Here is a 13,385-nt window from a genome sequence, read left to right as displayed (position 1 = left end):
AATGCTGGGTTTTGTATGGCAGTGCTGGTCTGTCTTCTGGTTCTGTAGAATAAGGGTGAGCTTATTTGGGGATCTGAAGTTTTGAATTGTTTAGACGTTCTTGAAGCTTTTACTTGTGGAAGAAGGGTCTTTACAAAGATTCAGATCACTGGAGGTATCAAATGCAGGGAAAAAAAATGGCCCTGGTGCTGATTATGATCAGCTAGAAAAACGGTTGGCGGCAAGTCAAATAGATGGAGCATTATAATAAATCCTCGGTCCTCCTTTTCTCTGTCTTAGCTAATCTACCACTTCTTTAGGTGATAGTGAACACATTGAGACAATGATAGCTTGGTTTGGTGATCATACCAGTCAGTCTCTCCACCACCACCTAACATGCGGGTTGCAGCAAAATAGCTACATTTAACCTGGCATAAAATTAGAGTAGTGATAAGGTAACTGATCATGAGTGAACTCCTGTGATAGAAAATTGACGTATCAGAATTACTTGAAGGAAACTTGAAACGTCATAGTGAGTCCTTCATGCAGTTGTAGATTTATTTTTTAATTTTTTTTTAACTGATAGGAAGTGTTCTCAAGCTGAATTTATCATGCCCTTGACCTGTGGCCTCAGGCAGATGAGACTTCCAAAATCGCTTACAAATAAACCTTATGGCCACTTTGTCTATATAAACTTCAAGGCACTGCACTCTAATTGGAGTTAGTAATGTAATCCTGGTACAATGTTGGAGACCAGAACAACATGAGAGCCAACAGCGGCAAAAGAAAAAAAAAAAGTGGCTCTAATGAGACTTGAAATTCAGAATTTTTTAAGACATCAGTGTATTTTTTTTGAGCATTTTCTCAGTCTGTTACTTATTCAGCGTTTTATATCTGCTCGCCTGTTTTCATCCTTCTGTCCATCTCCTTCCTCTACCCTTTATCACTTGGGAAATACTTTACCCAGAAAGAAGCAAATCTGGATTTAAATGACTTCTGAAAGAGAATGAGGTATTTATCAGGTGCGGGCTTTGCCATTGTCCTGGGGGGGAAACCAGATGTGCAGAAGTATACCTATGGTCCTTCAAGGACTTAATTTTCTGTACAGAAGGTCTCTTCTCATCTCTGGCCCCTAATTGCTTTGGAAGATAGATGGAAGGATTTCTGGGTCAGTTCCATAGAGATGCTTTCTAATTTGGCAGGATACCAACAGAACTGGGGAGAAGGGGGTAGGAGAAATGCCTGTGAAGACTACTTCTTCCTGGCACATTAGGGAAACAGAAACAGTTAAATGATGAAACGGTTTTGAAGCAGGAACTGCTAAAAAAGCCACAGCCAAACTAAAATTGGAATTGGAATAATCTCCCCAGGGAAGGTGGTTGACTCCGCCACATGGGACACTTTTAAGACTCAGCTGGATAGGGTGCTGGGCCATCTTGTCTAGACTCTCCTTGTAATTTCCCCCACCCACCCCCAGATGCAGGTCAGACCTTTCCATAAAGGTCCGTAAAGGGTATGGACAGAAAGGGTCCCTGCTCTTTACAGGCTGCAGTCCTGTCCTCAGCCCGTCTTGAATAGCTGCAGTTCGCTTTCCTGCAGGCTGTGTTTTGGAGGACGTGGTGTTTTAGGAAGGCGCTGGTGTGTTTGCATGCTCTGCTGAAAGAGAGTGCTGTAACATCCTCCACTGCACCCTGGCAAATAGAACGAAGGTGGGTGGTCATGCTTGCCCAGTGTGCCTGTGGAGGTGCTCGCTGCCTGGGTTGGCTCAGAAGTCAGGTAAGAATTCGGCATTGCTGCACTGTTTCAGTGTTTTCTGGCTCACTGCTAAGTCTTGATCCCATCGCTTGCCTGGGCAGTGGGCGGCGTCATAAGGTGGCTGCAGGTTTGTTCTCTCCCGCGTTCTCCGAGTGGTACAGCTGTGCTGGGCTTTACAGGACTTGAGAGGCAGTAGGGGAAATATGCTCTGCTGTCTACTGGTGAATCTGTAGTACAGTTCCTCTAGAACAATGTTAGATCTGGCATGCATCTGACTGAGCCATGTATCTTTGCTCCATAGCACATAGGAGTTGCTGCTTTGCAGAACAAAGGATTCTAGATTTTGCTTTTTGGGAGAAGCAAGCAGCCGTAGCAGTATTACCGGGAGGAAATGGTGCTGTTCAGCATGCTCCTGGTAGGAGAAAGGTGGCAGACTAGAGCTCATTTCTAGATGAGGGTTCATTCCACCTGCTTCAAAGTGCCGTCAGCAGTCATAAAAGTTCTGTGGTCTTGCTTTAGCTTTGGTCTTGCTGCAGCCCCTGTGGAAGCGAGGGGCAATATGGCCCATTCTGAAAAATACTGATTGTGCTTTTTTTTTATTCTGTTCCCCAGGGCCCAGTCATTTACGCGCAGTTAGATCACTCCGGAGGACAGCACAGCGACAAGATTAACAAGTCAGAGTCTGTGGTCTATGCTGATATTCGGAAGAACTGAGATGAGATCCTAAGCTATCCAAAGGAAAACACACGTTCAGACTGGAATTGCTTGAACAAGATTTGACCCAGAGAACTCACATGTGGCCTTTGACGCCTAGGCTAGGACCAATGCATGTGCATACAGAGGGAAAGATATATATGTATTGTGTGTAAATAGTCTATTTAATCGTACAGAAGTGAGACCAATGTTGCATGTTGAAATGCGGTAAGAATTTTGCTTATAAATTGCCAATATTCTTTTTTGTATCTTGTGTGACGACAAAGAAAGTGAAAATCCCATCACAATTTTAAAATATTTTTATCTTGATTATTAATGGAGAAACTGGAAGATGCCTGAAGATTCTAGATTGACCTGGAGATTCTTTTTTTGCTTATAGGGCCTAATTTCTTTTCTTGAGGTGAATATGATGAAGATACCTTCTTTATACTCATAGAGTTTTTTATGTATACAGGGTATTTATCTTTCTGTGGTCAGATTCTCAGTACAGGCTGCCTTCTCATATAAACTAGACACTCTCACTTGGTCTTGTAAGCCAAATTGTGACTCCTAGCTATCAGAAATGTATGTCTTAGCAGTGTAAGTGAAGGAAATGTGTAGGCCAACCTGACCTGTGTAACAGAGGTCACAGAGCTGTTTACTTCTGTATTGAGCTCATCTATTCAAGCTTAGTCCTTTAAAGGTACAGGGATAGTGTTGACCAAATGAATTTTGTGAAATGGTAGTTCACCTGTGAAAACTTAAGAGCTAGTGAGTTAAAGGGATAAGAAGCTATAGCTGTAGGTGGTTGCCTCAGGCTCTGTTGAACCTTTCAATGAAATGTTTCTTCCTCAAAGCTCTGTCATTTCATACAAGCATGAAAAAGGGCTCCAAGGGATCTGGAAGCTGTAGTACTCCCTCACCTCTCTCGCGTGGCTCCGTTATACTACTGTCACTTCCTTAGAGATGCTTTATCCGTTCTTAAAAGCCTGTAGTGGAGAGTGAATGACCTCTGGAGGAAATCTAGGGCTTCACTCTTCGGGTTTTTTGATGTGTGGGTTTTTATGTAACCTGTATTTGCACAGAGGATGCGGAGGGCAGTTTATTTCCTTCCTCTCTGCAAGTCTACTACTTGAATATAATTTCCCAGCTTCTTGTTTCTAGATTAAACTCCTCGTACATTGTTAAGGATCTCTGAACATTCTCTTCAGCTGAAGAGCATCTTTCTTTAGCTGACTCATTTGTATCCTCAAATCTGGTGCTCAAAACTAGAAGTGACATTCCAACTGAGGTCATCTCAGAGTAGTATATAGTAGAAAGATTTCTGTTTTGTACATCCTAATGTGGTGTTGGCTTTTTTTTTGTAGCAGCATATAACTTTCAGTTTGGTCTACCATAACCCCTTCTCTCTGATTCTTATCCATTTCCTAGTTCAGTCTATTTCATAGAATTGGTCACAGAATGGTTGAGGTTGGAAGGGACCCCTGGAGATGATATAGTCCAACACCTCCCCTGGATCCCCAGCATAGTCAGCTAGAGCAGGTTGCCCAGCACTGCGCCCAGTTGGGTTTTGCGTATTTCCACAGATGGAAACTCTACAACATCTCTGGGCAACCTGTTCCACTGTTTCATCTCTTAGAGTCCATCAGACAGTAAAAAAAGTGCTTCCTTGCATTCAGGTGGAATTTCCTTTTTTTAAATTTCTGTCCATTGCCTCTTGTCCTTCCAGTGAGCACTACTGAGTAGTGCTCTTTACTCCCTTCCATCAAGTATTTATATGCATTGATAAGATCCCCCCCAAGCCTTCTCTTCTTCAGGCTGAAGTCTTTGCCTTTCCTCATATGAAAGTTGCCCCAGTTCCTTTATCACCTTTGTGGTTGGACTTGCTCCAGTAAGTCCATATCTCTCTTGTACCTGGGAGCCCAGAACTGGACACAGTACTCCAGGTGTGGCCCCACCAGTGCTCAATAAAGGGGAAAGGATCACCTCCCTCGACCTGCTGACAATACTTTGCATAATGCAGCCCTGGATGCCGTTTGCAGCAGGGGCACACTGCTATCTCATGTTCAACCTGGTGTCCACCAGGACCCACCCAGGGTCTTTTCTGCAAAGCTGCTTTCCAGCCAGGTGGCCCCCAGCAGGTGCTGGTGCATGGGGTTGTTCCCCCCCAGGTGCAGGACTTTGCACTTCTCCTTCTTGAACTTGATGAAATTCCTCTTAGTCCAATTCTCCAGCCTGTCCAGGTCCCTCTGAATGGCGGCACAACCATCTGGTGTGCCAGCAACTCCTGGTTTTGTACCATCTGCAGATTTGTCTCTACTGAAATTATGTTACAGCTTTTTCAGATTTCATCTTCAGTTTGTCAGTTGAAAACTTGGTTTGAATTCTCATCCTGTCCTCCAGTAAGCTTGCAATGCTTTTAGGCTTAAGTTTGCAAGTATCAAGCTACATTCCACTGTGCCATGAAGTAAATGAAAAATAGCTTTAGGCCCATGGCAGAGCCTCTCAGAACCACATTAGATAATCCTTTAATTATGAAAGTGCAACTTTAATAACTATTTTATGTATAGCGGTTTTTTTCCCATCAAAGTTGGGTAAGCCAACACTATATTCTTTCATCAGGGTCACACTTCACTGGTTTCCTGACAACACCTGCCTTTGTTAGAAGCCCCATTAAGATCACGATGAATCCTGCTGCTGCTACTTTCCTTATCTATCAGGCCGTTACTTCCCAACATTTGTTTTACGCTTAGTAAGAAACAAATGCTTTTGACGTGGTTGATGGAGAAACTTCATTTTGATCTGCCCGTGTTCATCCCTGTGCATCACCATCTTTCTCTGCAGACATTTTAGCACAAGAGGGAGAAATGTGATGAATGTAGCCATCAAAAACCTGCTGCTATAAGAAGATAGGGCTGTCCTTGGCTCTGAAGTCTGCTACTAATGTTTGTTTCTTTTCCTGCTGGAATATACTGGAGAATCTGAGCACAATCCTGATCTGGTGCTGACTTTAGGAAACATGCCTATCTGGTGCTAATTTTAAGAAACACGCTGATTTGTTTGGTGGTGACTTAGGACACATGCCGATCTGGCTGGTGCTAACTAACTTTCGGAACCATCCCCCTCCATTGCTTTTGTTTAGCTACAGGTATGTTCATATTGCCTGTGCTGAGGAGGCTCATTGCAAGGCTGCTTGGATCCTCTTTGTGAAGGCAGAATGAACTTGCAAGTATTTTTAAAAAATGCTGAACATATTTTTAGAAAGAAACATAAGTCCCTTCCCCAGAAATAGCAGAAATCAGTCTGAATCCCTCTCCAGCGCGAAGGCTGTTGACTTAATCTTTTTTTGTTTTTTGTTTTTTTTGTCATAGGAGCGTGAACAATGTAGCTATTAAATAACTTACTCAGGCTGATGTCAGAAGAACCTGAGGCAATGTGAGGCACTTCCGAAGTTTTTGACCCTCAGGTTATCTAAGCTTGTTTAATCACACGATAACTTGTGCTGATGAAAGGGACTGATGCTAAGTTGGCTTAGTTAGTAAAGTCTCAGGAGACAGAGGACTTCTACTTCTTTGATGGCTAGCAAGCAAAGATTAAAGTCAGACAGGGTCATCGTATCCTGATGCTACGGTGACCAGCAGTTTAACTCTGTTTGCTCTGCTGCTATTCTCTGAATTCTCTGATGCTGTTCTTTGCAGGTGGAAAGGAACAGCTTGGACTTGGAGGAACCCTAAGTGTGTTGTCCTTGCACTGTTGTAATGCTGCTGCTAGCTCTTTTTAGGACCATCTATTCTAAAAAGAAGTGCTGCGCGGCAGGCAGGCTGGCTGCAGGACAGCTGAGGGGTAGGCAGCCTCTCTTGGCGCAGTAGCAAATGACTAAAACTGTTGCGTGGGTCATTGCTCCTGGATAGTGGAGCTGGGGAAGGTCTGTGTGATGTAAAAGACTTGCAGTGAATTTTCTTATTTATCATGCAAACAAAACTGGGATCCGTTTGAATTTTACGGGTAAAAGTGACCTTCTACCCACTGTAGGAGCGCAGTTTTGGATGGCCAGCCTGGGCTCTGGCAGCTAAACCAGCTGGCACCCCCTAGAGCCAGGAATACGAATGGCATCATTCACCTTCCCTGTTTTTAACAGAACTGCAAAGTGGAAAAGTTTTGGCTTTTTACTAACAGTGGGTATATTCTTCCCTATTTTTGATTAACGGAAATGAATTTGGGGAAGAGTGTTACAAATAATCACGAAGTATCAGTCTAAGTAAATTGCTAGCTGTACTCAGTACATCGAATCTCCATCGCCCCTTTTGACTTCAGCAGTTGTTCTGTGAGGGAGATGGTCGGCATGTTCATGAAATGGCATTAAGAGCCATTAAGGGGTGACAAATATGTCCCTGTAACTAACTGAATGGTGTGTCATTTACAACTGGAGACCCGTAGGTTTTTGTTTTCTCTCAAAGCCTTAGTGATATTTCAATTCGTGACTAGAAGAGCTGGAATTAGGTTTTTAACTTTTTTAAACTGTGAGAACTGTTTAGGTAACCATCTGTCTTGTAACTGCAGTAAACGTGTGTATGCAACTTAAAAGCTGCATTGCCTTAGAGTGGATTCATTGAGGTCAAGTGTGGGCTGACTGATTTGTAAACCAAGCACCTTCACTCTGTATCGAAATCTTGTCTTGGAATTTTACATTATTAATGTATCTACCTAGGACCTCAAATACAAAATGTTCTTATTGTATAATAGGTGATGGAAATATTTTCTCTTTAAAACCATCAAAGGTGAGAAGGTGGGTAAGACTTCTGGGCTGTGGCCACACCCCTGTGGTGCTAGTATTTAGGTAACATTTTTATATGGGAGACTACAAAATCATATTAACTATGCTCAGCAATTGTACTCTTCTTGAGGCTTCTCTTTTCCTTCTCCTCCACTGCCCTAAAGCTAATAAGCCCTTTCATTTAAAGGTATTTTTGCACTCTAAAATGTAGGTTCAATGCCTTCGGAGAGCAGTGTGCTGTGCAATCTGTTCGGTCTCCCTGCAATGCCGGCTAGTTTTATGTGGTAAATGTAACTGGAAACATAGACTGGGTACTTCTCTTGTGCAAATCTCTGTCATGGAGGTATGCAAGAGAACAAACACCTGTAAGACAGGTGTATAATCTGTGCAAGGGAGCAAGATATGCATTGCATGGTCTGATTACATGAAGAGCCAGTGTACCAACTGTTAGTGCTTTTGCTTTTACAGACTCATCATCTGGAAACAGTTATCTTGGATATTTTTTCTTGAATGGACTTTCATGTTTTCTATTGTAATCTTGTGAATATTTTAATACACTTTTTTTTTTTTTCCCCATTACTGGTTTGCTGGACGAGTCTTACCTGGTTAGGGACTGGGAAGGGCGGGGGACTGAAATACACGACCTCTCTTTCCAGCAATGTTCTTCGGTCCCTGCAGTCTCCGTCAGCTCAGCAAAGGGCATAGCTGGAGAGTTCACCATTTGAATTGATATCCTGTATTACCACTTCAGCTGGGAGAACTAAGAAATACCAGTGAAACTGTAGCAGAATGCAAATGGAGAGAAATGGCTTCACAGCAGGACAGCCTCTGAAAGGGGAGCTGACAGACTATCAGGTGCACGCCTTGCAAGAATGGAAAATGCTTTCCTTCAAGTATCCTGCACAAATACTTTGCACAGGATAATACAACATTATACATAGGGTGAGAAAGCAGGGGACATCAGTGCCACGACAAGGTGCTGTAGCTCTGGTAACTATAGAACCATTTCCTTTCCTCTCCACCCTTGCCACGCTGGAGTGATCATTCAAACAGGATTGGGGGAAAGTAGGGGTGGAAAGAGACTTAATAACAGGACTTTGCAAAACTCCAGTTCCATTTTCCTGAAAGGTGAATCCTGAAGAAGCTACGCTGTCTCACAGCTACCTTTTTCTCCTGGATGTAAATTCCTGAGCTCTGGTACTGACTCCTAGCTTTGGTGAAAGAGGTCTCGGAGAACCTGCCAGGGAAGCTCATCGATGCCATGCTCTGAGCACAGTTGCCTTGGACTTCTCTGTAACAGGTGAGCTTTTGCAGTGCGATGTAAAGCCTTTGCTCAGAAGCTATTTCACAGTGGCACCTTTTTCCTCATTACAGGAGAGTAGATAGGGAGAGATGTTGACTTTCAGGGAAGGCTTCGGTGTTTATTCACAAATGTGCCACAGATGGGAGCAGACCGCTGCCTCAAAAGCTTTGGAGAACTGACATGTACATGTTCCCTGAGTGGATGGCTTCACAAGAAATCTATATGTACTTAAGAAGGGTGTGGAAAGCAAGTAGTGGAAGTTTTGGCTGTTTTATTTTTCACACTCCCAAGAACCAGGTACTTAAATGTGCCCATCTTCTGCCTCTAGTTGTGGAAGATGACAGAAGCTAAAACACCCCTGGCACATACTAGTTTGTCCTCCTCTCGTTAACGACAGTGGTGGCTGGGGAAACAAATTAAGATCTACATAGCTGAAGCTGAAAAGAATATCCTTACACTACCAGGGAAGAGCATCAGGGAATGAAATGCAAATGCTACTTCTTGTTGGTTACTGGAAGTACAGTAAAACCCCACCCAGGTCTGACCATGACATGAAAGAAGATTACATCAGTCCGAAGCTCTGGCTGTCACCAGTACCGTGTCACTCCTGACACTGTTCACTCGAGTCAGATAAGGTGGGGCCCAGCAACTCGTTGCGGGCACAATCTACAGTCAGTTTCTTTCAAAGACACAATGTAAGACACGCAATTTTACTTCCATTTAAAAGGTTGCACTTTATTTAAATGTATGGAGATACTTTGTTATTTGCACTTAGAAAACACTTGCTCTCTAAATATTTCAATTTCCTCTTTCATTTTCTCAGAGGAAAAAACATTAAAATTAGTGAAGCTAGGTCCCATGGGGAAGGGTTTGTGCGTTGTTGGATTAGACCTCTTAGTTTAAGCATCTCTTTGCTGCAGCTGCTCTTGTTGTTTTGCTTTTAGCTCCCGATTATACCTACGGGGTGAAAAAAAAAAGAAGGTGCACACACTAAGAATAGAATACCAGTTACAATAACAGTGTCTTCCTAATAATCTGTTCAGCAGAGGAGGTTTGAAATTACAGTGGACTTGAGGGTGGAAACTTAGGATAGGATAGTTTATTTCATGTAAGAAGTTCCAAATTAGCTGTTAAGTTTGCCTCATTCCTATCCAGTACTGAAGCCACAGAACTCCCAAGTTTTCCCTCGAGAAATAATTTTAAAAATAATTAAATGCTGCTGTGTTTAAGAGCCCTTTGATCCAGCTGGAACTGACACAATTCAACACTGAAAGCTGAGGGATTTCTTTCAAAGACACAATGTAAGACACGCAATTTTACTTCCATTTAAAAGGTTGCACTTTATTTAAATGTATGGAGATACTTTGTTATTTGCACTTAGAAAACACTTGCTCTCTAAATATTTCAATTTCCTCTTTCATTTTCTCAGAGGAAAAAACATTAAAATTAGTGAAGCTAGGTCCCATGGGGAAGGGTTTGTGCGTTGTTGGATTAGACCTGTTAGTTTAAGCATCTCTTTGCTGCAGCTGCTCTTGTTGTTTTGCTTTTAGCTCCCGATTATACCTACGGGGTGAAAAAAAAAAGAAGGTGCACACACTAAGAATAGAATACCAGTTACAATAACAGTGTCTTCCTAATAATCTGTTCAGCAGAGGAGGTTTGAAATTACAGTGGACTTGAGGGTGGAAACTTAGGATAGGATAGTTTATTTCATGTAAGAAGTTCCAAATTAGCTGTTAAGTTTGCCTCATTCCTATCCAGTACTGAAGCCACAGAACTCCCCAAGTTTTCCCTCGAGAAATAATTTTAAAAATAATTAAATGCTGCTGTGTTTAAGAGCCCTTTGATCCAGCTGGAACTGACACAATTCAACACTGAAAGCTGAGGGAAGAGCAAAGCTTATGCGGAGGAGAAAGTCTAGGCTGTTTGTCAGTCAGACCTACAACTTTTAAAGAATGCCTTAGACCTAGAAACTACAGCTTACATAGAACATTCCTTAAAATATGCTCTAGCTATACTGAAAATATTTATAGATTCACTCCCACTCAACTGGAAAACTGACAATGTAGCAAAAAAGTTCTGCAATGTTTAATTAATTGTTCAGTTCTTCTTGCCTGTTGCACTGACATCGAGGCTGGTAGTCCTGGTTAAGATGAGGTGGTGTGAATGCTTAGTTACAGTACGTAACCTAGTACATACCTCCATATTCGGAAGAGTTGAGAGCCACCAGCACAGCCAACAAAGAAGTTCACAGCAAACAGACTCCAGTTTTTAGGAATAATAACTAGAGAGTACCTTGACCAAATAAGGCCTGTTGAATGAAAGGAAAAGTTTAAAGACGTTAAGTGTTTAAAGTGAAATATTCAGGCATTCCCCTAAGTTTGGAGACAGAATCATGTGGCAGTTTAAGTAAACAAGTTTTACAACTTCATGTTAGACAACTGCTCTTTTTAGAACTAGCCATTTCTCAGTTAAAAGTGCATCAAGTGCCAGTGGGACGGCTATGGGTATGTATTGCATTTTTCCAAGATAACTAGACAATAAGGTCAATCATAGTCTTAATATCAAACAAAGATCCTCTGTACTCTACAGCAGCCTAGACCTTAATTCTCCAGCGCAGTCGCAGGGTAGTGGCATTTTGCTGTAGTATACCCAACTTGCCGCACCATTTTAGAGATTACAGAATCCACCAGTCAAGAAAGGTTTACATATCTTGCAAAATGCACAGCACTGTGTCAGATATCACAATAAAGTCCAGAGAAGGAAGAAGGTGGCAGCTGTAATTTTGATTTTCAGCTTTAGCTGCCACAAGTCCTGACCGTGACAAGATCTGGTGGAACACCTTAAATACAGAATATTGTTTCTGCCAGTGTGAAAATTCATAGCAGACGGCAGCGCAGCGGTCCATGTACCACTGCTTCCAAGTTCTTTTAACACATGGAAATTCTTTCCAGTTACGTTAGTGTAATTACCCTACCATTGTTTAATCCCTTAAAGTCTGTTCTAAAAAAAGTCACTGTATCCTGGACTGATTTCAAAATTACTTGACTTGAAGCAAAAGATGTCACTTAGTGGAGTGAGTGGTATCATCGTAACTTAAGGGATGAAGCTCGTATCCTAACTCATAACAACTGGCTCTGGACAATTCCAAATTAAGACACATGTAGAGAACTCTTACGCAACCACAGAACAATTACAGATTTAATAATAAGTGTAGGTTTGTCCTAGAATTATCATCTGACTAGCATATTATAGTTAAGCCTTTTCTGTAGAAGTGGATTAGTACTGATGGGAGATTCGGAAAGAAGCGTGTACAGTTTTAGAAAGGGGACTGTGTAAATGCATGGAGTAACTTTGGCTTTACCTGTGGCCATTAGTACTGCAGACTGTGCTGTGCTGAGCTTTTCTGCTGGTCTGGTCATATCAGCCATTCCAGCACATACCAAACCCTGTAAAGAGAAATTCAGTGAGCATCAGTCCAGTACCAGGACCTCCCATAACAGATCAAACACTTTACAAGGGGAAATTGCTTCATAGCTCAGTGTTTATTCTATATGTGCTATGCAGGGCATTATACCAACAGAGTAAATAGACACTCGGAGACACCATCCACGTCTAGTCCCTTGTGGTAGGAACAAGAAGTATAGGGAGTGCAACTGGCTTGCAATAAAATCCCAGGCAGTGGCAATTTTGTATTAATTTAAGAACAAGGTTAATTTAAGCACAGCTGCTTAAGAAAGCGGCTGAAAAAAAAATTGGTTTTCATGCAACAAGTAGAAGCTTATCTAAATAAGGCCCTTCTTCCTATAGCTCCAGCTAAGATATTGCTGGTAAAGATGTAGGTTTGACACCATACAGCCTTCACTCAGCTTCATCTGAGGAGGTGAAAGTGCTTCTTTTTTTTATACAATTTCAGTAAAAGTAGAAAACTTCCAGGTGAAGTGAGGAATAGCTTGGATGATCTGCTTGACATTACTAGCAAACACGCTGTGTGATTTGTTTTGTTGTGTTATTGCCCTCTACTGGAAATAGTTTCATGTTTATGTTACAGGAGTTCACAAAACCCCCCAAAGTCCCCCCAAAATCCCACAAAGAAGAGAGTCCTAATGCTTTTAATTCACTGACTGCTGCTAAGGACTCCTTTGGCTCCAATCAAGAAACTAGTTTTCAAGGGTAGAGACTTTTCTGTGCTGCCTCACTTATGGGATGGATGTTGCTGCCGTGGTGCCACAGAGGTACAGATTTTCAGCACACCTGAGTAACTGCCATAAACGTGCCTTTGCCACGTACGGGAAAAATTTAAATTTCTCAGTGAAGAACTTCACTGCAAGCTTAGAGCTGCATGTTCACAAAAGAAAAGCCATCTGTGTTTTAGCTCTTTTGATACAGCAACAGTCGACACCAGCCTGCTCAGAAGAGTTGCCTGTACGCTGAGGCTTGAGCACATTGCCTGGGAGAACCTCTGGAAGGTTAACCATGGTTACTGCAGCTCCAGTTTAGATTGACAACGAAGCCAAGCTACAGCTTAGAGCGTAATGTGTTGCCTGTGGCCTATAAAGAGTTGGGGTTCACAGTAGCAAACTTAGGAACCAGCTGGCAATAGGAAAAGCAGGTTATATCCCTGCTTGTTATCGATCAAGATCAAACAGCTTTATGATTTTAGAGCTCATTTATTTTATCTGTACCAATACAACAACTAAGAGGAGGCATATACATCACCTGTGCACAGACACAGCCAAGGGGTGTAATCAAGTGGGAAGCAGAACCGCACAGGAAGCAGAGAGCTACTGATAGCCAAAATAGCAGTTGCCTTTTCTCTCTCTCTCTCTCTCTCTCTCTTTTTTTTTTTTTTTTGCCCGGGCGGCGTGTTTTTTTTTAATT

General features: G+C 42.2%; 2 protein-coding genes across 2 annotated transcripts in view; one reads left to right on the top strand and one right to left on the bottom strand.

Moving 5' to 3' along the window:
- The window catches only part of MPZL1 (myelin protein zero like 1), a 49,922-nt gene extending 42,211 nt beyond the window's left edge, over positions 1–7,711 (top strand). The window contains exon 7 of the mRNA XM_035895996.1: positions 2,347–7,711. Within this exon, the coding sequence (XP_035751889.1) occupies positions 2,347–2,448 (102 nt within the window). The 3' untranslated portion in view covers positions 2,449–7,711. The remainder of the gene's footprint in view (positions 1–2,346) is intronic.
- Positions 7,712–9,843: 2,132 nt separating this feature from the next.
- Positions 9,844–13,385, bottom strand: part of MPC2 (mitochondrial pyruvate carrier 2) — a 4,639-nt gene continuing 1,097 nt past the window's right edge. Inside the window, exons 2-4 of the mRNA XM_009640474.2 lie at positions 11,869–11,953; positions 10,704–10,815; positions 9,844–10,067 (exon numbers count right to left, since the gene is read on the bottom strand). Of these exons, the coding sequence (XP_009638769.1) occupies positions 10,010–10,067; positions 10,704–10,815; positions 11,869–11,953 (255 nt within the window). The 3' untranslated portion in view covers positions 9,844–10,009. The remainder of the gene's footprint in view (positions 10,068–10,703; positions 10,816–11,868; positions 11,954–13,385) is intronic.

Source organism: Egretta garzetta, unplaced genomic scaffold (assembly GCF_000687185.1).
Source record: "Egretta garzetta isolate BGI_Z169 unplaced genomic scaffold, ASM68718v1 scaffold516, whole genome shotgun sequence".
Lineage (NCBI taxonomy): Eukaryota > Metazoa > Chordata > Aves > Pelecaniformes > Ardeidae > Egretta > Egretta garzetta.
Note: the sequence above shows the minus strand (reverse complement) of the source record. Positions and strands in the feature narration are given on the sequence as shown.